This window comes from Myodes glareolus, chromosome 24, assembly GCF_982192425.1.
Source record: "Myodes glareolus chromosome 24, mMyoGla1.1, whole genome shotgun sequence".
Taxonomy (NCBI): Eukaryota; Metazoa; Chordata; class Mammalia; order Rodentia; family Cricetidae; genus Myodes; species Myodes glareolus.
In genome coordinates this window covers 27,864,351-27,886,665 of record NC_142049.1, presented here as the reverse complement: position 1 = coordinate 27,886,665, position 22,315 = coordinate 27,864,351, and the positions used below count along the sequence as shown (strand labels likewise).

At 48.0% G+C, this 22,315-nt stretch overlaps 1 protein-coding gene across 3 annotated transcripts in view; it reads left to right on the top strand.

Moving 5' to 3' along the window:
- The window catches only part of LOC125400701 (protein FAM169B-like), a 91,461-nt gene that overhangs the window by 31,551 nt on the left and 37,595 nt on the right, over positions 1-22,315 (top strand). For 2 of the 3 annotated variants that reach the window (XM_087901314.1, XM_087901313.1), the window contains exons 4-5: positions 12,056-12,141; positions 18,604-18,781. In XM_087901314.1, coding sequence (XP_087757440.1) covers positions 12,056-12,141; positions 18,604-18,781 — 264 coding nt within the window. Of the gene's footprint in view, positions 1-3,595; positions 3,800-12,055; positions 12,142-18,603; positions 18,782-22,315 lie in introns of those variants that run through there. The other variant, XM_087901315.1, reaches the window with a different exon arrangement.

The window sequence follows — 22,315 nt, the reverse complement described above, 5'->3', positions numbered from 1 at the left end:
ACAGCCTTGGGTGTGGCTCTTTATTTCCCACCTTATTTGAGACAGGGTCTCTGTTGTTTGCCGCTGTGTCTGCCGGGCTACCTGGCCTGTGAGCTTCTGGGGATTGTCCTGTCTCTGTCCCTTTTCCGCTTAGGGTCACTTGAGCACTTACCCAGATTATAGAGTGTTCTGGCCCTTCCCACCAGGGTCATACAGGGCCTTTGGGGGCCTGGCAATTGATCCTGCCTTATGGGACACACCTTCCCTGCTTTACACAATCATACCTTTGTGACAGAGGACATTTTCAGATGACAGGCTTCTCTAGGAACTGCTAGGCCACGTCACAGCTGCCCTCTTCAAGAAACTTGTTGATGACCTCATTAGGTTTTTTTATTTTTAGCTCTCTTCTGACAATGTTTGTGATACTATTTATTTATTTATTTATTTATTCATTCATTAAATAAAACCAAGTGGTGAGAAGTCAGCCAGCAGGCTGACAAAGACTATCTAGCAACCGGTAAAGGATGACACTCTGTAACCGAGTCATGTGACAGAGGCACAATACCAGAGTGCTACAGAAGTTTCTGGAATGAGATGGCACTGCTCCGGTAAAGGGAGAGCCGCGAGTGGTTCTTGGCCGGAAGGTAGAAGTTGGGCCAAGACGAGGAGTGTGAACTCTGAGAAGATGGCCACGGCCACTTCCTTGGCCTTCTGTCTGTGTCTCCTGGTGCCAGGCTCAATGGTGGCATCGACTCCTCCTTAGGCTCACACAGGGCACTCTGTGACCTACAGGGCTCAGGGACTTGGGCTATTGGCAGCTGGCACTCCTGGGCTTACTCCAAAGCAGCCCTCCGCCTGGAAATCTAGCTGTGAATCTTATCAGTCCCCTACCCGCCTTGCTTTTTGAAGGAGCCCAGGCTTCTTTTTGTGGCTATCCTATTATGTTCTTGGCTATCGCTTTCCCTGGAGGCCATGATGGGTGGGAGGGGGAGGGGACCACAGAGTTCAAAAGGTTCCTGGGCTCGGGACTAGGGCTGGAGGCAGAAATTCAGACTCTGCTACGGCGCCCAGCAGATTGCCTTTGAGTGGCTGGAAGGAAAGCTGGCTTTGATTAGGGACCAGAAGGTTCATCCCTGGAGGCTGCCAGTAGCCACGTCGGGAGTGCAGTGGACCAGCCTGGCACCTTTAGGGGAAGCAGTGGGAAAGGGACCATTAAGGGGCGGATGGAAGACGAGGATGAAGGAGACTTGGGCCTGGTCATGTGCTGATGCTAACGAAGTTTTGTTATTTAGGAGAAACGGTACCCAGTGGGACCAGCTGGAGTCTTTTCCTGCATGTTCTGTGGGACAGCAATGGTAGTGAAGTGTAAGGTATACTGTGGGCAGGGGAAGCTAGATCTGGATGCTCTGAGTGGTCTCACGTTGTAGGTGTCCCACTTCAGGGGTGGGCACACCAGTTGCAAACATATATGTGTGTGTCATCGCCCATGTCCCTGGTCATTCCTTGCGGCTGATTCTCTTGGATAGATCATAAGCACCGTGAAGGCAGGAAGGTCCCCTCAGATCTGGCGTGGAAGGGTGTGTGTCGTCCCCAGAGGATGCCTGACACGTGTTCCTGAGCCTTCTGCCCAGGGAGCTGTGACACACAGGCTCAGAAAAGGCAAGCCAGACACTTCCGGAGACGGGAGACGGAGGTGGTTGTGTAAACAGCTGGTGGCCACACATTGACTTCCCTCATGAGAACGTCTGCCTTTCCCCCTTGGCTCCCAGGACATTTTGTGACCAAGCGTAACGTTCACTCTTCAGATTGCTGCTAATTTATTTACAGAGTTTGGTGATTGCGTGTCACGTGCACCCTGAGAAAAACAAGCAGGGGATTGAAAAATGATGATTTCTTTTTTTCCTGGAAAAGCATGTCCATTATAGCCTGCAGTGACAGCCGGTGCCAAGGCAAACATTCAGACGAAAACAGAACCTCTGTGTAGTCAGCCCTCCGAGGGGCTGTCTTGTCCAAGGAATATTGCGACACTCAGAGCGGACCTCTGCGGTGCCTTTAGGGCAGGTGGTTAGCTTACAGAAGTGGAGGATCAGATGGGAGCTGCACCCCTGAGGGACTTGGAGGCATTTCTCAGAACAGAATGCCCTTCCTGAGGAGCCCTTACCCCCGAGCAGGCCCCCTAGACTTTGAGGATGGTGTGGGGATGGAGTCTGGGCACGGGGTGGGTAGCGCTGTGGATTTCTTGAAGGGAGGCATGAAATGAACCGGTCCAAGCAGTTCTCCAGAGAGATGGTTTTTATGCCTCCAGGAAACGCATGGGTGGCACCTCAGGGAGGCTTGTCTTCAGAGCAGAGTCGGTGGAGGAAAAAAATGTACAATTTTTCTGGCTTTAACTCCACCCCCTCTCCAAACTCCAAAGCACAGAAGCAGAGAGGGATAGCTCCTTCAGGGTCCTCTGGGCTAGCAGACACCCTGTTGGCATCTGGGACCCAGGAGACCCAGCAGCTGTCTGTTTAAGCTGCTGCATAAATTTTGTATCATACAAAGACAGACACCATCCTGGGGTACGCCAGATTGTCTCACCTTGAGCAACGGGGGAGCCCCACTTAGATAGTTCAGATCACTGAAGGGGGTAGAAAGGGTGGGTTCTGGCTGGAAACTTAGCTTTATCTTGGGTGCCCCCTTCTTCGGGAAGCTAAGATGTCCTATGGCTGCAGACTCATATAAACTCCCGAATCTTGTTTTCACCGGTATGTGAAGGAAGTAGATTGGGGATCACTCACAGTGGCAACAGTGTGCTTTGGAAACACCTGTTGGCCATGGTTCGGATTTCTGTCTGTTCCCCGCTAATTTATGGTACTGACTGTGAGACGGATTTACACAAAGGGAAAGACCATCCCAGGAGGGCGTGTCATTCATACCCAGACACTCATGGTGTCTGGAAACCATGGAGGCCAAGGAAAGTATTCAGTGTCCAGAACAGGGGTCTTTGTCCTGAAGGGCAGGGACGGGTTTGCCTAGGCATGCGGAAGGTTTCTGTCCATGTCGCTGCAGGGTCTGTCTGCAGCATCTCTGTTCTTTCTGCCACTCTGGGAAATTTGGTGTGTTTGCCTTGCTTGGTGCACCTAGGCAATTTTAAGGATCCTTTCTTAGATAGACTGGACTTTTTTTTTTTTTTCTTGCCCTGGTATCTCTTAGCTCAACTGTACTTCGGGATCCAGGCGTGACCTCCCTCCCTCCTCCTCATCTTCCTTGAGTTCAGCTCTAGACCCGTGAAGACACAACAGCTCGAGGCAGGAAAAGCCCGAGGAACGCAGAGGGCCTACTGTGAACGTACTGCGAGCCAGATGTTTCTTTCACCCGTGACAAAAGGCGCCCAAGTTCACGAGCATCTGGGGAAGCGTTTGTCCTTTAAGGGCTACATCTGTATGGAAATGGTAGCCCGAGTAATGCAATGTGACGGTTGCTATGCCAACTGGCGTATTTTTTCCCCTCCCCTGAAATTATTGACCAGCGCAGTCAATGTTGCATAAAAGTCTTGTAGCTCAGTGGAATGTGTTTATGTGCCGGCCTCTGCCAGAACTTTTCATCGCCCCCCCCGCCCCATGTATGTGCTTTGGGGAACGATGGCCTGTCACTTTGGCTTAACTGTGCCCCCACCCCTCAGCCCCAGCACGCATATTTCTAAGATTTGTCACAGGCCAGTGGTGACTTAAACTGCGGGGGAGCCATAGAGGGAAGTAAGAAGGGCGTGAGGGACTGATGAAGAAGATCAGACCTTGGGGGATAAAGTATGGGAACACCTCACAGCTGACTTGGGGAGGTAAGATGTGTCTTGAGGGGGGGCAGGCGAAGGACACTGGTTCTTCTTAAAGCTCTTGTGAAAATGGAAGGGGGCATGAGCTCTGTGTTTCTTAATTTGGGCGATGTGTTTAGCTGCCTGCTGGCTACCCCTTCCCTGCTGTCCGTGTAGCTCAGGTTGGCCTCAAATTTCCAGCATCCTTCTTCCGCAACCTAAGGGGTACTGGGGTTATAGACATGTGCCACCATTCCTGGCTTTCTTTGCTGTCTGTAATTGCCACTCCATGTCTCCTCACAGTCTCTGAGTCTTCCTGGCTAAGGCATCTATTTCCTTTGGTTCAAGCTGACTGCCCACTTTTCTGTCTGGGGTCACACCCATCCCCCAATGGGTCCTTTCTGCCTCCCCCGACACCCTGCTATTTTGTCAGCAGGATTGCTATAGGTCAGCCCCTTAATTCGTGGGCTATATCACCTTTAGCCTCCACTTCTCCTCCTGGCCTCTGACTCACCCCTTCCTAATCCATTCTTTACACTTTAAGTCTTTAAAAAAAAAAAAGACGTCATTTCTAAAAAATAGCAGTTTTAAGTACACACAGCTTTGGGTGCCATGGTTTGTAGTTAAGAAGGCAGAGATTTAGCAGAGTCCCCTTGCTTGCATCTGTATGCAGCTACCTGTAGTCAGCATTCATGCTCCACCGGGACACGGATCGTAACCACTGCCTAAACGTATGTGTCTCCATGATCCAGCATCCTCATTTACAGCAGTTTCACTCTTGGTGGTGTATATCCCGTGAGGCTGGACACTCGCCTCTTTTGCTTGGCCTCTTCTGGGACTTATTACACAGCCCGATACCTTGGTCCAACATCTATGGTCTCCAAGGCTGGACCCTGTCCCATAGCTGGCCACCATCTGTTGCCTCAGGCTTGGTCTTGGAACGCCGTCTCCATCCTTCGCAGACAGTCTTGCGAAGTGCTTGTCACAGCGGGAGTCATGGCCAGGCTGCCCTTCTGGCTCTCTAATGCTGAACACAGTATCTGGCACTTGTTAGATTTGCTGAATAAGTACCGTGCCCCCTACTTCCCTCAGTGTGGCAACAGCTTGCCGATATTGGCTCTGCCGAATCCTTTTCTTCCCAGCCTCTGCCACACAGTGCCTGGGCCGGTTCTTTCATTGATCTCCTTCTGCCTGACCTGGTCCCAGCTCTACACAACTGGTTTCCTGTCTGTTTTAACCTGTGGTCACAAGGCTTAGAAGGGGGCCTTTGGAGCCGGGCGGTGGCGGCGCATGCCTTTAATCCCAGCATTTGGGAGGCAGAGGCAGGTGGATCTCTGTGAGTTTGAGGCCAGCCTGGTCTACAGAGCGAGTTCCAGGTCAGGCTCCAAAGCTACACAGGGCAACCCTGTCTCAAAAGACAAAGCAAAGCAAAGCAAAACAAACCGAAAGAACCTTTGGAGCCAGGGAGACTGACCAGGTCCCCATCTTTTCTCAGTGGTACCGTTTACACACATACAACCTTGAACATGTGTCTCAACTCCTGAGCTTCACCTGGGAAACGGGATGAACTTGGTGGCCACTGCGTGAGGTGCCACACCTGCCATGGCACCGAGTGCTTGCTGAGCACCTGGACATGCTATTGTGTTATGGTTACTACTTTACCATAGGAATTGGATTGTCTCTCTCCCCTCCTTCCTTGGAGTCGAAGTGGCTGTCAGTCAGCTCCAGAGCACACCCCAGACTAGTCGCACCTCAGACTTTTTGTAGACCAGGCTGGTCTTGAACTCACAGAGATTTGCCTGCCTCTGCCTCCCAAATGCTGGGATTGAAGGTGTGCACTGCCATGCCTGGCCTGCCTTATTCCTTCTTATGTCTTTGGTGTTGGTGTGGCCGTTCTGTCTTTGCCTCCTGTGTTCTCTCTTTTCTCACGTCTGGAGTGTCCTCCTGTTCACTATTGCCCCACTCATTCTTCTGGTCTTTGTCATTCTTCAAGATTCTTGTTTTGAGTGACCCCCTCTCCTCCCTCCCCTCCAGCAGCATATAGCTTGATGTGCCCAGATTTTATTTTGTGCGGACCCAATCCTCCCTTTTTCTCTAAGATGGACTTTTCCTAGGACAGAGCTCAGATTTAATCCCCAGAGTAGATGTAGTTAGTGCTTTGCCCTCAGTGGCTCCCCAGGGTGTCTGTGCTTCATGGGAAATTGACACTTTGGAATTGCGACTATGGTAGGACTCTGGCACTTTGGCGCCCCCTGCTGGACCAAGTTGGGAGAGGTGTCAAATAGCCATCCCTGATGGATGTGGCAAATTTGTTAGAGCACTACACTCTTTCCTGAGTTCAGCCTTGGCCTGAAAAATTTGTCCATGATTCTGGTTGTCACAGCCTGCCCATTCAAGGTGACAGGGGGCCACTAGCTCTACCTACTCTATTCCATTGCTTTTTCCAAGTGGTTGTTTTATTTGAATGTTAATTTGGAAGATACTTAAATTAGGAAGGCTTAGTTCTCATAAGGAATCTTAGCAGGATACAAGGCTTAAAATTCTCATTGGGGGCCGGAGAGATAGCTGTCAGTCAAATATACACAGGAAGATTTTAGTTAGATCCCTAGTGCCCACTTAAAAATCTGAGCATGACCATGTATACTTGTAATGGGGACAGGGACAGGGAGCTGGGACTCTCTGACCAGCAAGCCCAGTCCAGTCAGGGAGCCCCGGGTGCAGTGATGAACCCTGTCTTGAAGAATAATGTATGTGGCACCTGAGGTGGAACACAAGCCTCTCCGCTACACACATGCACATACATAAACATGTGCACTGACATATACTGCTCATCTGAGCGTGTGTGTGTGTGTGTGCGCACACACACACACACACACACACACACACACACACACACATTCTTGTTGGGAGGTGCTGGTCAGGTGAGGTGCGTGCCCTAATCAGTAGTACCGTCATCAGTGTGATGCTCTCTGGTAGAAAAGAAAGGGGCAGTGATAGAGGGGTGTGATGTGCAGAGCATTATTGTATCATCCCACTGGAGGGGAGGGACAGGGTGGCAGATAGTAAGCAGTGAAAGACAGACAGACAGACAGACAGACAGATATACATACATTTCTGTACAGACTGTCTGGAAACCTCGTCTCCCAGGCAGAGATGGCCTGTTATAAAACTTTTTATTTTTAATTGCCTCATGGAAAGTTGCAACAACCAAGGCTCCTCACCCTGCAGAGTTTAAGGCAGGCGGCCGAAATTTCTGGAAACCACAGGAGAATTTTTAACACTTTAGGAAATGTTGTTCGGTGAGGTGCATTCTCCCACGGAACCTGCGATGGAACCAGGGGGAGAGGATGCTGCATTGAACTAAGGATTGGTACACAAGGCAATAATGGAGGAACTGGCGTTTGAGACCTGGCTGGCTTTGGAGTCTGGATGCTTCTCCCTACACCAGGTCCCCGGGTGTAACACAAGGGGCCAGCTTGTTGGGGTTTCTGTCCCTCCAAGTACCCCAACAGCTGGCAAGCAACAAAGAAAATCACACACAAGACTCCATAAGGTTATAAACCGATTGGCGCATTAGGTCAGGCTTCTTGTTAACTCTTATAACTTATATTAACCCATTATTCTCATCTATGTTAGCCATAATGGCTCCGTACCTTTCTCAGCTGGGCAAGTTATATGCTGCCTCTTCGGTGGTCTGCGCAGGAGTGGCGGAGGGAGTTTCCTCCTCCCTAGTCTTATCCTATTCTCATTGCCCCGCCTCTACTTCCTGTCTGGTTGACCCACCTATACTTCCTGCCTGGCCAATCAGTGTTTTATTAAAATACATGATTGACAGAATACAGATAATTCACCCGCACCACCCGGGGCTGTGTATGGAATCGCTGCCGGCTTCCCTGCTCACTGCTTGGGCTGAAGTCCTTCAGATGTTAGAAGCTAAGTGAGTGACTCGGCTTTGTTGGGCTGGCATTTGCCACCTCTCCTCCTTGTGTTTTTCATTCAGTGCTTTAGTTGTGCTGAATGTAGCCTTGAACTTGGGGGGCTCCTTGCCTCGGCTGTACATTGGTTGCCTGTCTCATCCACCTTCTCAAGCCTTACCCAGTGATTCAGGGTTTGTGGAATTCTCTGGGGACACTGTCCCCTCCCCCCTCTGCCAATCTGTCTTCTCCTCTGGGTCCTCATGACAGTCAATTTTAGCACTTCCTTGCCTTGCTAGCTGGACTCTGTTCCTTCTCTGCAGCATGCCAATCCCTGGAGTCAGGATGGAGGTGGATTCACCAGTCCCTGGGGCCAAGGTTCTGTGGACAGAGTTGGGAACTCAGCCAAGGAGAGCTGAAGTCACTTGATCCCTTCATGCCTGGGATGAATCTGGGCCACTGGGAGTTCACTTGGGGACCTCACTGTCTTCACTTGTTTGAGAAACCTTGGCTTGCCCTAGAATAAAATCCATCAGCAACATCTTCCGTGTGGTCCCTGTCACCTGTCACTTGGAGAGAATGAGAGACCTGAAATTGGTGTCAGTGCCTTAGCGATGCTGGCTCCTCTTAGCCCTGGGACAGGAGCTGTGTGTGTGGGCGGGGTGGGGGTGAGTGAGGCGTTGAGGACATGCTGATCTATGTGATTGTTTTTGTTTTTTGAAACATAGGTGTTTTGGTTTCCATTTTGTTACCCTTGGTACCGCTAGATCCAGGGTCTCTGCAGTGCAGGCCCCGTGGCACATGTCAGTTCACCTGGACACCATCCTGTGACATGTTCTGGCTGTGCTCTGACAGCTTTGGCATGGGTTCTCCGGCCATCTTTTCCTGCCTGCATTTCCAGGCACTTGGGGCTCACTGATTAGAAGCTACTGTGTCCTCCAGGCTGGTTTGGTGCAGAGGACAGGTTTATTTTAGACTATTAAATTTGATTGGACTCCATCTTGATTGTTATGCACACTTAGTCGCCGAAGATGGGTTTTGAAAAACATCATGAGGCGGGTTTGGTAGCAGCATGACTAATGAATGCTCTGCTGTTCCCTGTGAAACTCAGAAAGTGCCTTGTCAACACGGTTCTGTGTGAAGTGGTATTAGTGAATCGAACATCTGTATTACAGACAGAAATGCAGTCGGCAAGTAGACCGAACGGTTCTGCCGCTTCACTTTGTAGACCTGGGAAATAATCCCTGTGGCTGTAGAATGCCCTTGCAAGTTCTAGTAGCTGCCATTTTGGAAATTAATTGCACTGGATAAGCGAAGGTGAATGCCAGGCATTTAATTGGCTATTCTCTCCCAGGCTGCTGCATGAATTTTAGAGTCATTGTTAGAATTCACCCCGATTGGAAGCTGACAGGCCGGGACAGAGGCTATTGGCTTTAGGAGGGGGAAGGGCAGGGTCTGAGACCAGCTTAAATGTCCGGCTTGTGCCTTGTAGCCCGGTCCTCCTGGAGCTCTACTAACGTGCCTCAAATAGCAGATAGGGCAAGAGGGAGTGGCGGCTGACCCTGAGTGGGCCACAATGTTTGTCCACAGTTGCAAACCTTATGTTAAATGTTCAAGTGACTTGGTTTTTGAATCCATTGTCCCCCAAGTATTCATTTAGAAAGGGTTGGCAGGGAAGGTGCATGTAAACCTTCTGTGGCTTCCCAAACCCTTGGCTTCCTTAACCCTCGGCTTAAGAAGTAGTGAAAAAGATGTCTATTAAAAAGGCATAAAAGATTGCAGAAAGCAAGCAAAGGGACTTTTGTATGTGAGATGAGGGCAAAGAGGTAGAAGCCAGGGTGGGAAAGTGACCACTGAGCAGGGAAGGACTGGCGAGGAGGCAGGAATGGGCCAGGCGAGGGGCTCCTTTAGTCATCTGAGGCAGGAGGCTGAAGAGAGAGCAGAAAGACATGGAGCAAATGGCTCATTGATTGACAGGCAGGGGTCACATACTGCTTGCCAACCTTATCCTGGGTATTTCAAATCAGTTCACCTTGCATTTCTTAGATCCCTGGGGCGATGTCTTTGGACAGTTCTGGCGAGGAATCTGGGGCTGTGTGAACAGGTATCCGCATCCAGACTTGGTCCTGAGGATGTTGGGCAAATCAGCAGGGCGGGGGCACCGTTAAGTTGTGGCAAGGCTAAGAGTGAGGAAGGACAGGCATGCCCCCCATCCCTACCCCCGAATCATTGCTCCAGAGCTGCCTTCTTCCAAGACAGCCCCTCCCCATGTGTCCCACCACATTCTGACGCGCATGCTGCAGCTCTGGCCTTTTACTGGATTTGTGGTCCAGAGTCCGGGGCTGAACCCTCTCTCTGCTCTTCCCAGCCAGTGTCTTCAAGCCACCCTTCCTCTCAGAGCTGCAGTATCCACAGAATGATGCTGGTAATAGCTTCATTACGGGCCTGGAGGACATCCCAGTGAAAACAGGCTGTGCTGAGCCTAATGCTAAGCAAGGCATTGCTCAAGGCACGGGAAGTAAGTCTCTGTGCTCAGAGCTCAGAGCCCATAGATAACATTCGGTCAGACAGTGTGTGGGGAGTAAAGAACGGTGCGAGTGATTGGACAGTTTTTTTTTAAAGATTTATTACTTTAAAAAATTATGTGTTTGAGTGTTCCCTGCATTTGTGTCTGGGCACCACATGTGCCTGGATCCTGCAGAGGGCAGAATAGGGCACCAGATTCTCTGGAACTGGGGCCATGGATGCTGCGAGCCACAATGTGGGTGCTGTAAATTCTGAACCTGGGTCCTCTGAGTGAGCGCTCTTTTGGTTGGTTAGTTTGGTTTTGTTTTTAAGAGACAGAGTTTCTCTGTTTAACAGCCCTGGATATTGGAACTCTGTAGACCATGCTGGCCTTGAACTCAGGAAATCCACCTGCCTCTGCCTCCTGAGTGCTGGGATTAAAGGTGTGTGCCACCATGCCTGGCCAGTGAGTGCTTAACTGCTGAGTTATCTCTCCAACCCCAAAATGATTGGACTTTGATATGTGCTCCTAATAAGGAAGAATATTTTTTTTAAAGGCATTGTCTCATGTAGCCCAGGCTGGCCTTAAACTTGCTATGTAGCTGAGGATGGCCTTGCACTTCTGACTCTCCTGCCTCTACTTTTCATCTTTGCCCCTGAAAGCTGGGACTGCAGGTATATACAACACTGAAGTTTACACACCCAGTTTATGTGATGATGGGGATTGAACTCAGGGCTTCATGCGTGTTGGGCAAGCATCCTACCAACTGAGCTTTCTCCCCAAACCTAAAAGAATACAATTCTTATCTCATTGGTTTGTAGTTTGTTTCATTCAGTGGCATTGGGATATTTATTTCTCTGAGCCACAGACAGGCCACTTGTGACATGAATACATGTCTTGTCCCTTTCAGGTGACTCTTCTGATTTGTGTTCTTTTTTTTTTAATAAAAAAAATTGATTTTATTGAGCTTTACATTTTTCTCTGCTTCCCTCACTGCCTCTCCCCTCCCTTTCAGTCCTCTCCCATGGTCCTTATGCTCCCAATTTACTCAGGAGAGCTTGTCTTTTTCTACTTCCCTTGTAGATTAGATGCATGTAAGTCTCTCTTGGGATCCTCATTGCTGTCTGGGTTCTCTGGGACTGTGATTTGTTGGCTGGGTTTCTTTGCTTTATGTTTAAAAACCACTTATGGGTGAGTACATGCACAATGATGACAGCTTATGCTGGAGAGGTTGTGGGGAAAAGGGAACACTTCTGCATTGCTTGTGGGAGTGCAAGCTGGTACAACCCCTTTGGATGTCAGTATGGTGATTTCTCAGAAAATTAGGAAACAACCTTCCTCAAGACCCAGCAATACCCCTTTTGGGTATATATCCAAAGGATGCTCAATTGTGCCACAAGGACATGTGCTCAGCTATGTTCATAGCAGCATTGTTTGTCATAGCCAGAACCTGGAAACAACCTAAATGCCACCTTAACCAAAGAACAGATAAAGAAAATGTGGTACATTTACACAATGGAGTATACTCAGCAGAAAAAAAAAATTATGACATCTTGAAATTTGCAGACAAGTGGATAGAGCTAGAAAACATCATTTTGAGAGAGGTAACCCAGACCCAGGTTTGTGTTCTTATAGAATGTTGCAAACCTGACCCCAGGCTGGATAGATAAGTCCGTGGTAAGACACTTGCATAGTACGTGCAGGGTCCAGGGTTTTCTCCCCAACATCATAAAACAACCCAAATGATAAAAATGTCACCCAATTCACCCACAAAGCACTCAACCCTTGCTATTGGAAGTGCCACCCCAGACCTCCAGTGTGTACGTTGTGTGACTCATGCCCTTTTCTCGATTCTCCCTTCAGTTGTGGCTGTTTACTTAAAAGACTCCTGGTGGTCCATTGAAGACGTCCTAAGAACTTCTGATCCCACAAGGGAAGGGCTCATGAAGGTGAGGGCATGTGATGTTAAATGAACATTTGCAAAACAGGTTTTTGAGGTCTTTTTATGGGGACCTGTGTTAAGAAATTAAGACTGATTACCAGGCGTTTTTAAATCAGAGAGCCACTTCTTAATCTGCCTGAAGAACAGGTTCCTCTGTGTCCACATTGTCTCTCTCCGTGTATTCGTTCCGTGGACTGCCCTATGGGCACCAAGTCTGGACTCCGAAGGCTAGAGGTCTGAGGTCAAGGGGGACGTCTTTTGTGTACTGGGGGAATCTGTTGGCTCTGTCCCCACTTCAGATTGCTCTAGCAATTCCTTGGCCTGAAGATGGCCATGTTCATGTGTCTCCTCATCACCTTCTTCGGAAGCATTGTCAGCCTGTGTTGAGAGTCCCCCCCTTTTGCTAAGGACATCCTTTGTGTTGGATTTTGGGAGCATAATGTACCATCACGGCCCGATCACCTATAAAAACTCATTCCAAACAAGTTCTCATTCACGGGTTCTGGCAGGGCTTGCAGCATCTTTTGACGGGCATCCTGCTAGCATCTTTTTGTTAGCATCCTGCCAGCAAGGGAAAGAGGAACATGTGACTGTTCACCAGACACCTGACTACTGTCCAGTCTGCTTTACCATCTCCAGTGTCTCTTAGGCTTCAGTTTATAAACTTGAATCTGTCCCATTTCTCTGCCGTGCTGAGAAGTTTTTCTGTCGAATATAATTAGGTCACGGTTATTATTGATGGACGATTTAGAACCGAATTGGTCTGCCTGCATATTTATTACCCCAACTTCTTTATGGGGCTGGTCTAATTTCAGAATCTTCGAGCTCTTTGTTGTGTGTCCTTGGCGGCATGGGCTTGAGTTACACGGCCAGTGAGGGATTTGGTGTAGACTTCGGTGTCTTTAATGTCAGGCTTGTGGTGTTGGTAAGCGGTTGAGCGGTCGTAAAGTAGGGGCCTGGGATGGGGATGGTGAAGGCGGCAGCAGCGAGCGGCTTCTCAGAGTGTGAGAGAATCGCTGGACTTCAGCTGGTGCGGGTTAAGGAGGGAGACAGTGATCAGCCGAGAGAGACGACTGTGTGCCTCAGAGCTGCCTGCTCATCTGGCTGCCGGGTTTATTTTAATTCTGTAGGTGAGAGGAAGATAGCGTTTCTGTATCATCCCGAAAGGGTGTGTCTTTCCACGACTGTCTAGAAAACCGCTTGCTTCTTTCTGTGGGGTACGGTAGGTGCCGGATGAAATGTCAACAGTTGTTCACACTCAGTTTGGAGAATGAGTTTATAATGGAGTTTCTTTTACTGAACAATTCAAACACTGAGTCCTAGGGCTGAGCAGATGGCTCCCTGAGTAAGAGCCCTGTTCTGCAAGTATTAGGACCCGAGTTGGAATCCCCAGCACCCATTCAGAAAGGCAGGCATGGCTGAGTGTACCTTGCCTGTGAGGGGGGGAGACAGGGGGACCCTGAGAGCTCCCTTCCGCTTCAGTGGGACTGTCCCAAGGGAGTAAGGGTGACAGAGGAAGACACTCAAGGCTTGCCGTGGCCTCTGTATGAGCTCCCACATTCCACACGCAAGTACATGCATCATACAAATGCACCAAACACACAGGCTGACAATCGAAAACTAAGTCCTGTTTTAAGCAAGTTTCATTGACATGTACTTTGCATGCCAAAAATTTACTCTAAAAATGTACAATTCCGTGATATTTAATAGACTTAAACCCACCCCTCCACAGCAATTTCATTTTCCTAACTCTGTTTTTGCTGACGGACAGCCCGGCATACGGATAGACTACATTTTATTACCCATCCGTCAGCTGATGGACATTGAAGGGGGCCCACGTCTTAGCTGTCATGAGTCCTTCTGGGTGACTGTTGATGAGGACGTGGACTCTGAATTTTCTTGTGTACATGCCTAGAAGCATAACTGCTGTCACACGGGGTCTCTCTCATATGTTGAGGACCTGCAATGCTGTCCTCCACAGTTCCTGCACCAGCTGACTTTCCCCCAACTGTGGTGGTTTGAATGGGAAGTGTCCTTCCCATAGGCACGGATATTGGGACACTTGGTCCACAGTTAGTTGTGCCATCTGGGGAGTTATGGAACCTTTAGGAAATGGAGCCTTGCTGGAGGGAATATGTTCCGCGCTTGGTCTTGCCTGCAAGAACCACGCGGGACACAGGATTCTTCTGCAGAAATAGCTTCAATGCCCCTTGGGAGAGCGAGCATCAGCCAACATGGCCGGGGACCGAGAGATCAAGGAACCCATCCCTTATATACGAAACAGACCCTGCTTCGGACGTGTCACTCTTGGATTGGTCCGCTGCTCCCAGTCCTAGGTGATGCCTCGGGAGTAGGCGGGGACGCAGTAGTGGAAAGTTACCAACACCTGTGCGCTTTCTTGCTCACCTGGCGGTGCAGCGCCATCTTATGGTGGAGAGTGTGGTTGCAGCCCCCCACAGGAATAGATCACTGGGGGTGGGCTTTGAGGTTATAGAGTCTTGCCCTACGTCCTATATATTCTCTCTCTCTCTCTCTCTCTCTCTCTCTCTCTCTCTCTCTCTCTCTCTTCTTCTCTTCTTCCTGTCTTTCCCACCATGATGGACCCTGTCCCTCTGGAATCTTAGCCAGAATAACCCTTTTCTTCCTTAAGCTACTTCTGGTAATGGTGTTTTATTATAGAAAGAGACAAGTAGGTTGTTCACCATCCTGTAGGTGTGAAGTGGTACCCTAGAGATGTGTTGATGTGCATTCCCTGATGGCCAAGGATACTGAGCATCTTTTCTTGCTTTTACTGGCCATTGTCTGTTCTTTCTCTCTGGGAGAATGCCCATTGCGATCCTTCCTTATTCCACCTTTTGATTGGAATATTAGAATTTTTATTGCTAAATTGTAAGAGTTTCCTACAGATTCTTCGTGCAAGTCTTTTATCTTGTATCTGTTTTAAAAGAACTATCACGCTGGGTGGTGGTGGCACACATCTTTAATCCCAGCACTTGGGAGGCAGAGGCAGGCGGGTCTTTGTGAGTTTGAGGCCAGCCTGGTCTACAACAGCTAGTTCCAGGACATGCTCCAAAGCTACAGAGAAACCTTGTTGGTGTGGGAGAATTGTCTGTATTCTGTCAATCATGTTTTAAATAAATGATGATTGGCCAGGCGGGAAGTATAGGTGGGTAAACCAGACAGGAAGTAGAGGCAGGGCTATGAGAACAAGAAAATTCTAGGAAGGAGGAAGCCCATTTCCTCTGAGTCCTACCCAGATCACTGAAGAAGCAGGATGTGACCTGCCTCACAGAAAAAGGTACTGAGCCATGTGGCTAACATATACCAGAATAATGATGGGCTAATATAAGTTATAAGAGATAATATGAAGCCTGAGCTAATGGGCCAATCAGTTTATAAGTTATGGAGACCTCTGTGTGATTTTCTTCAGAGCTAACTCTGCGGTAACTGGGCAGGACAGAAACCCCAAAGGTGGCCCACATGCTACACCCTGTCTCAAAAAACCAAAAATAAAAAGAACTATCACATATTTGCTATAAAAACTTACATGACTCTTTTCCCATTCTGTAAGCTGCCTATTTAAAAACATTAAATCTGCATTCAGTGGTCTTGATAGATGTTATTATAGATGTTGTGCCAAGGTTTTCTTCGAGAAAATCAATGCTACTCTGAGATCCAGCTGAGGACCATAATGTAGTGGTGTGTGCTGTTGTCCCAGCCCCTTTGTCACAGGTGGACTCGGTGGGTAATTGATGTTAAGGAGACTCTAATTTGCTCCATTTAATGCTCCAGAATGGGAGTCCTTGCTTTTCTTGCCTCCCATCTCTTCCAAGTCTAGACTGGGAGCCCATCTTCAATTTTCTGAGAGTGTTCTGTGCTATGTATGTTTATATTCTGAAGAGAAAGAACCTAACAAACCATATTGTTCTACGCCCCCCCCCATGCTCCCCCATGTCCCCCTCATGTCCTCCAACTCCCATTTATGGGCATTTCCTTCTCTCCTTTCTAAGGCTTACTCTGTACTTTTTACATTCAGATTTTGTTTCTTAGCCACTTATTTTTTTCACACATTACTAGAAAAATCCCCTTTACTGCTCTCTCTGTTAACACAATTAGTGGTCCCAGTGATGGCTTAGAAATGGATCTTAGTTTTATGTTTTCAGAAATGCTTAAGTCAAAATGGCATGTCATACATTCTTTCTTCCTGTAATGGAATTGGACAAATTAAGCACACTCCCTTTCCCCCCTTTTTCTCTTGCCAGCGTTTGATTGGGTGTTTCCCTTCTGCCGCACACAGTCTGGCTTCGCTCTGGTGCCATTGGTTGAAAGCTACTGCCTCCCAGATGATACCCATTAGCTCTCGAGGTCAGCTAGTTCTTAAAGCTGAGCTTCACTTCTGGCTGCCACTGTCTGAGAGAGAAAGTGAATGGGTCAGATCTGCACACGTTTTTTTCCTCTTCTAAGAGCTGATCCAGATGAAGGTGACATCCTTTATATTCTGCACCAGCGAGGATGTGTGCGGACACTGGATACTTGGGGATGCTAGGACGAGCCGCCATATTATTAGTAAGTGTTTTAAAAGCAGGCAAGTGGGCCAGTGAGGTAGCTCAGTGGCTGAAAGGGCTTGGCACGAGCTTGACGGTCTAAGTTTGAGTCTCCCAACTCTTGTTGAGGCAGAAGGAGAGAACTGACTCTACAGAGTTGTCCTGTGACCTCCACATGTGTGTCATATGCCCACACATGTATATCATATGATAACATGCATATGTAGGTTCGTGTGTGTGTGTGTATGTGTGTGTGTGTGTGTGACAGAGAGAGAGAGAGAGAGCCCATGCACACACAACAATAGCAACAGACAAGTGTTTTAGAGCTCACTCGAGGACCTTATCCCCAAAACTGAATCTCAAAGAAGAATGAACGGCTGAGATCTCCCAGGAAATGCAGGCTGAGACCCTCTCCCACAAGTACAAATGACAGTAATGATGTTGGGGAGAACAGTATTTTTGGGATCAGGTATTAAATCTAGAACTAGGAGGCTGGGTAGATGATTTATTTGGCAAAGTGCTTGCCGTGCAGGCCCGAGGACCAGGATTCAATCCCCAGAGCCCACATAAAAAAGTTGGACGTGGTGGCACATGCTTGTAATCCCAGAGTGGGACCTCAGAGAGGCTCATTGGCCAGCTGGCCTAGTCTGTTTGGTGCGCTCAACACATACACACACACACACACACACACACACACACACACACACACAAAATCATATACACCATATACACTCACCTCCATATGAACAGTAACATAAAACATAAATAAGTAAAGTTGCCTGTAAGACCATGCATTGATGATTTTAATGAATGCCTCCATTCCCCAAATCTGGCGGATGGAGAGGCATAAGGGAATTAATGTCGGTCTGGGCTTGAGCAGGTGTGCTGTTTGTGATGCTGGAGCCCTGGCCTGTTATTCCAGCCTGCTTCTGAGCTGGCCCTAACGCAGCTGTCTCAAGTTGTCTCTGGAACGAGACAGTAAGACGGATGCCTGTACCCACTTAACCTCTTTGAACTCCAATATCTGCACCTGTAAGCCAGGCCCTTCCCCGGCAGAGGAACACCAGATGACAGCTCCGGGGGTGGGTGGATCGGGTGGTGATGTGGATCCACGCACACACACATGCCCACACAGGTGCCACTTTGGCTGTCGCGTAGCAGAGTTGTCAGATGAAACCCAGGGCTATAATACAGTCATTGTGGGAACAGCTGGCTGCTTTCATCCCCCACCCCGGATTGGATTAGTTGCCTGTGCTGCCTAGACGGATGTTTGTAGGATGAAACAGATCCTGTGCAGCCAGCCGTGGTCAAGTGGCCATGTCTCCTACGAGTCCAGTCACACATTCACCCTTTCAGAGTCACAGGCAGGAATAGGATGTCGTTTTGGCCATGTAAGAGAAAGCTCTCAAGTTGTTGGTGGCCCCGACTTTGACCATGGCGACAACTCTGCTGTGGGCAGGAGGGTTCTATTATACTGCTAAGTTCAAGGTGGTCCCTGAGTCCTAGTGATGTCATGGGGTTGAGACTCCAGATTGTGCTTGAAGTCTGTTTTCACTGTTTTGAAAATCAGTGACTTTTTGCTTTGACAGTTGATCCCTGGGGCAGAGATGTCCCTGCTGGATAAATGGCAGATTCAGGCCACAGCGGGTCATCTCTTGGAATGGCTGACCTGGCCTTCCTAGAGGCAACTTCTTGTTCTGTTACCCTCAAAGGGTCCCCCACTCTGTGGACTTACAGCCCATGTCTGTGGACCCCAGACTTTTCTGGCATGGTCACTCCATACTGCACTACAATGATTCAGCGGTATTGAGACCCCACAATTCACGCCCTGATCAAGAGCATCCTGCCACACCTGGCCCCGCCGCGGGCTGCCTTTCCTGTCTGGTCTCACTTGGTGGTGGCGGTTCTTTCTTTTTCCTTTTTAGGTTCAGTCCTTCGGGGAAAGGATTGTACTTTTTGTTCTCAACACCATTGTTTTTGGAAGACTGGAGAGAAGTCTGGATGCCGATGACATGTTTTTCTTACCTCACCCGGCGAAGGAGCAAGCTAAGATTCTGTGGAGAGATGGAGCGGCAGTTGGATTTTATTCAGTCAAAATGAAAGGTGAGGGATGTGTGGTCTCTGAGGTACAGGGTGGGGTGGGACACCTTGGATGTCTGATCATCTCTGCAGAACCCCTCAGCATGGGCGTTCTGTGGATTCTTCTGGCTTAGGAAAGCACAGCCAATTGAACTTCTGTATAAATAAACCCAAAGCATGGATTTCATTTTTATAGTTCTGTAAGCTTTCTCCTTGGTTCCCAGGAAGAGCCGTGTGGCCCGATGACAGTGAACGGTATACATGCCTGAGGCTTCATGCTTTTCCTTTTTCTTAATGCTAACAGTTTGCTGTCAGGAAAATGCTATTGCTAACAGCTGATGTGTGTTCAGGAAGCGCCCTAGATGCCAAGACTTACAGACATTACCTCAGAAGACAAGACAGGGAATTGGCCATGGGAACAAGCTTAGGACACCAGCAACTTCCTTCTAGGGACCTTGGCAAGTGGTTGGCTTTTAACTGTTAAGACGAAGGTGTCTGTCTGTCTGTCCTTTCAGGTGTCTGTTTTCTTTAATAGTTTCTTCAGCCATTTAAAGACTGTCACCGTCTGACCCAGCTGGCTCCACCATTGCCACCACTCGCTTCCTATAACGTTATTCATTTTAAGAATTGTTTTTTTTAAAAAAAGGACATGCATTTACTTGGCAGCAGTGGGGTGGGTGGCATAGGTGAGGAGGTCAGAGGTCAACTTGTGAGTCTGTTCTCTCCTCCCACTGTATGGGTTCTGCGGATCAAACTCATGTCGTCGGGCCTGGTTGGGAAAACTCTGAGCATGCTCACTGGCAAGAAAGTGACCAATTTTAGCAACAATTAAATTTCCCGGAAAACCCTCGTGGATGTGCTATTTTTGGAAGTAAGTGTTGTTCTTGGGAGATAAAGAGGCTGATTTTTTGTTTTGAACTATGTTCACATGGTGTGTATCTGTGAGTGAGTGTGTGTGTGTGTGTGTGTGTGTGTTCTACTTGCCTGGGATGGAATGAAGTCCCTTCCTTGCTCCTTCCCCAGCTGCCTCCCCTCTTTCTTCTGTCATGTGATCAGATTCTCATGTTTTGTCTGTTTGTTAAATGTCTGCTGAGGTCAGTTGTAGGAGCTTTGGCTCACGGCTGCTTCACGACGGCCGCTGGCCCTGTGATTATAACATGACGGCCACGGGCCCTGTGATTATAACATGACGGCCACTGGCCCTGTGATTATAACATGCATTTATACCTTTTCAAGTTCTTGTATTCCTGATTTATTCACTTTACATAGAGTTATGGGCCCAGAGAATAATTAAAATGAAGGGTAAATGTTTATAATTCATCGTTTGTGAAACATGTTGTTGTCTTCACAGTTCTGTAAGAGAATCGTGTGTAGCCTGAGTGACCGTCCTTGTAGATCTGTGGGAGTCTGGGGTCTCCTGACAGAGCCAGGTCGTACATAGAGTCTTGGTTAGGGACTGACTGGCGAATAAAATGTTGACTTAGAGGAGCGTGTTTTTATTGGATGAGGAATTCAGATTGGTGAATTTCCGTAAAGTCTCGATTATGCTGATTGTTTCTTCCTTCCGATCTTGGCTTATGTAACAGGTTTCTTTTTTAAAAGTTGTATAGAAAACTCCCTCAGTCAAATAGTCTGGGCTCATGGGGGCTCACAGAGACTGAACTGACAACCAGGAAGCCTGCATGGGACTGACCTAGGCACTCTACATACATGCTACAGTTGTGTAGCTCGGTCCTCTTGTGGAACCCCTAACAGTGGGAACAGGGGTTGTCTCCAACTCATTTACAGGCTTTTGAGATCCTACCCCTCATACTGGGTCACCTTGCCCAGTCTTAATACAAGGGGAGGTGCTGAGTCTCACTGCAACTTGATATGCCATGTTCTGTTGATACTCATGGGAGACCTGCCCTTTCCCAAACCGAAACAGAGAAGTAGATTGGGGGTGTGTGGGAACAGAGGGGGGATGGCGAGAGGGATTGGGAAGGGAGGAGGGACAGTAAACTGAGACCAGGATGTAAACTAAATGAATGAATTAAAAAAAAAAGAACTACTTTGTACTATCTCCTATAGTCTCCTTTCTCATTCAAACTGCTTTGGAGGCGTTCAACAAGTCTCGTCATTTTCAAGTTCTTTCTGAAATGAATATTAAGACAAACTGATTTTCTCACACTTCTGTCTAACTAGTTAGGTAAGTCCCCCTAGTCCAGCTTTTGTCTGACAGATGTTTGGGGGGTAGATATGGGTCAAAGGTCATTCGTTTTCCCTCAAGATTTAGTCCTTTGAGCTATTTCCAAGGCAAGGGTGTTCAGGCCTCTGGTCACTTAGTGTGCTCTATCCTAATGTGTGGCCTTTGGTGGCAACGTGGGCCTCAGACTTCAACACAGAGCATTGAGCCAGACATGGTCCTTAGCTGCAGCAACAGCAGTGAATTCATCTGGTCCCGAGCTGGATTTTTGTAGCCGCTCACCTTTTATCACTGCTTCAATCCCATTGCTTACGAATGCATCTGTTCAAGTTTTGATTTATCTTTCGATTTAGCTTTGGTATGTCACATATGTCTAGGAACCTATCTATTTCCTCTAGGTTTTCCAGTTTTCTGGAACATAAGTTTTCGATGTAGCCTTTAATGGGTCTCTGGTTTCAGTGAAATCTATAGTGACCACTCTCTTCCATCTCTACTTTTTATTAGTTTGGGTTGTCTGTCTCTGTGTTTCTCCGCCTTGCCCCCTTTTCTCGTTTGGCTACAGGCTTGTCAATCTTGTTTATTTCTCAAACAATAAACTTTCTGTGTGACTGATGTTCTCTTAGACTCCCTTTCAGTGCTGTCTGTCTGGATCTGTATTCTTTACTGTTGTCCGTTCTTCTTAGGTTTAGATGTTTTTTTCTTTTCTTTTTTTATGAGAAAGTAATTCCATTTCCGCCCCTCCTCCCAACACCCTCCCACTCCCCCCATAGATGTTTTTTTCTAGAACACTGAGCTACATCATCAGGCTACTTAGTGAAATCTTCTGATTGTTTTCTAGAAGCGCTCAGAGCTCTCCATTCTCTTTTTAAGACCATCTTGGCTGTATCCCGATGGTTCTGGTGAACTGTGATATTGAGAATGTTGCATTGTCCTCTTTGGTTTTCCACTGGTCATTCAAGAGGCTATTGCTCCATCCCCATGTATTTGTGTGGTTTTCCCTACTGTTGACTTCTGTTTTCTTACACGATGATCAGGTAAGCTACAAGACGTTATTCAGATCCTTTTGTGTTGGTGAGGTTTGTTTTGTACCCAGAATGTCCGTCTTAGAAAAGGTTTCATGGGAATATGAACTGAGACAAATATGAACTGTGTATCATTTGGATAGAATATTATGTAGAAGTCAGGTGAGTTTATTTGCTCTGTTCTGTGATTTAACTTTGAGTTTTCTTTTCCTTCCTTCCTTCCTTCCTTCCTTCCTTCCTTCCTTTCTTTCTTTCTTTCTTTCTTTCTTTCTGTTGTAACGTGCCAATCAAAGTTTCCCCTCCCTTCCCTCCTCCCAGTTTCTCCCCCCTCCAACTCTGCGTTTTCTTGGC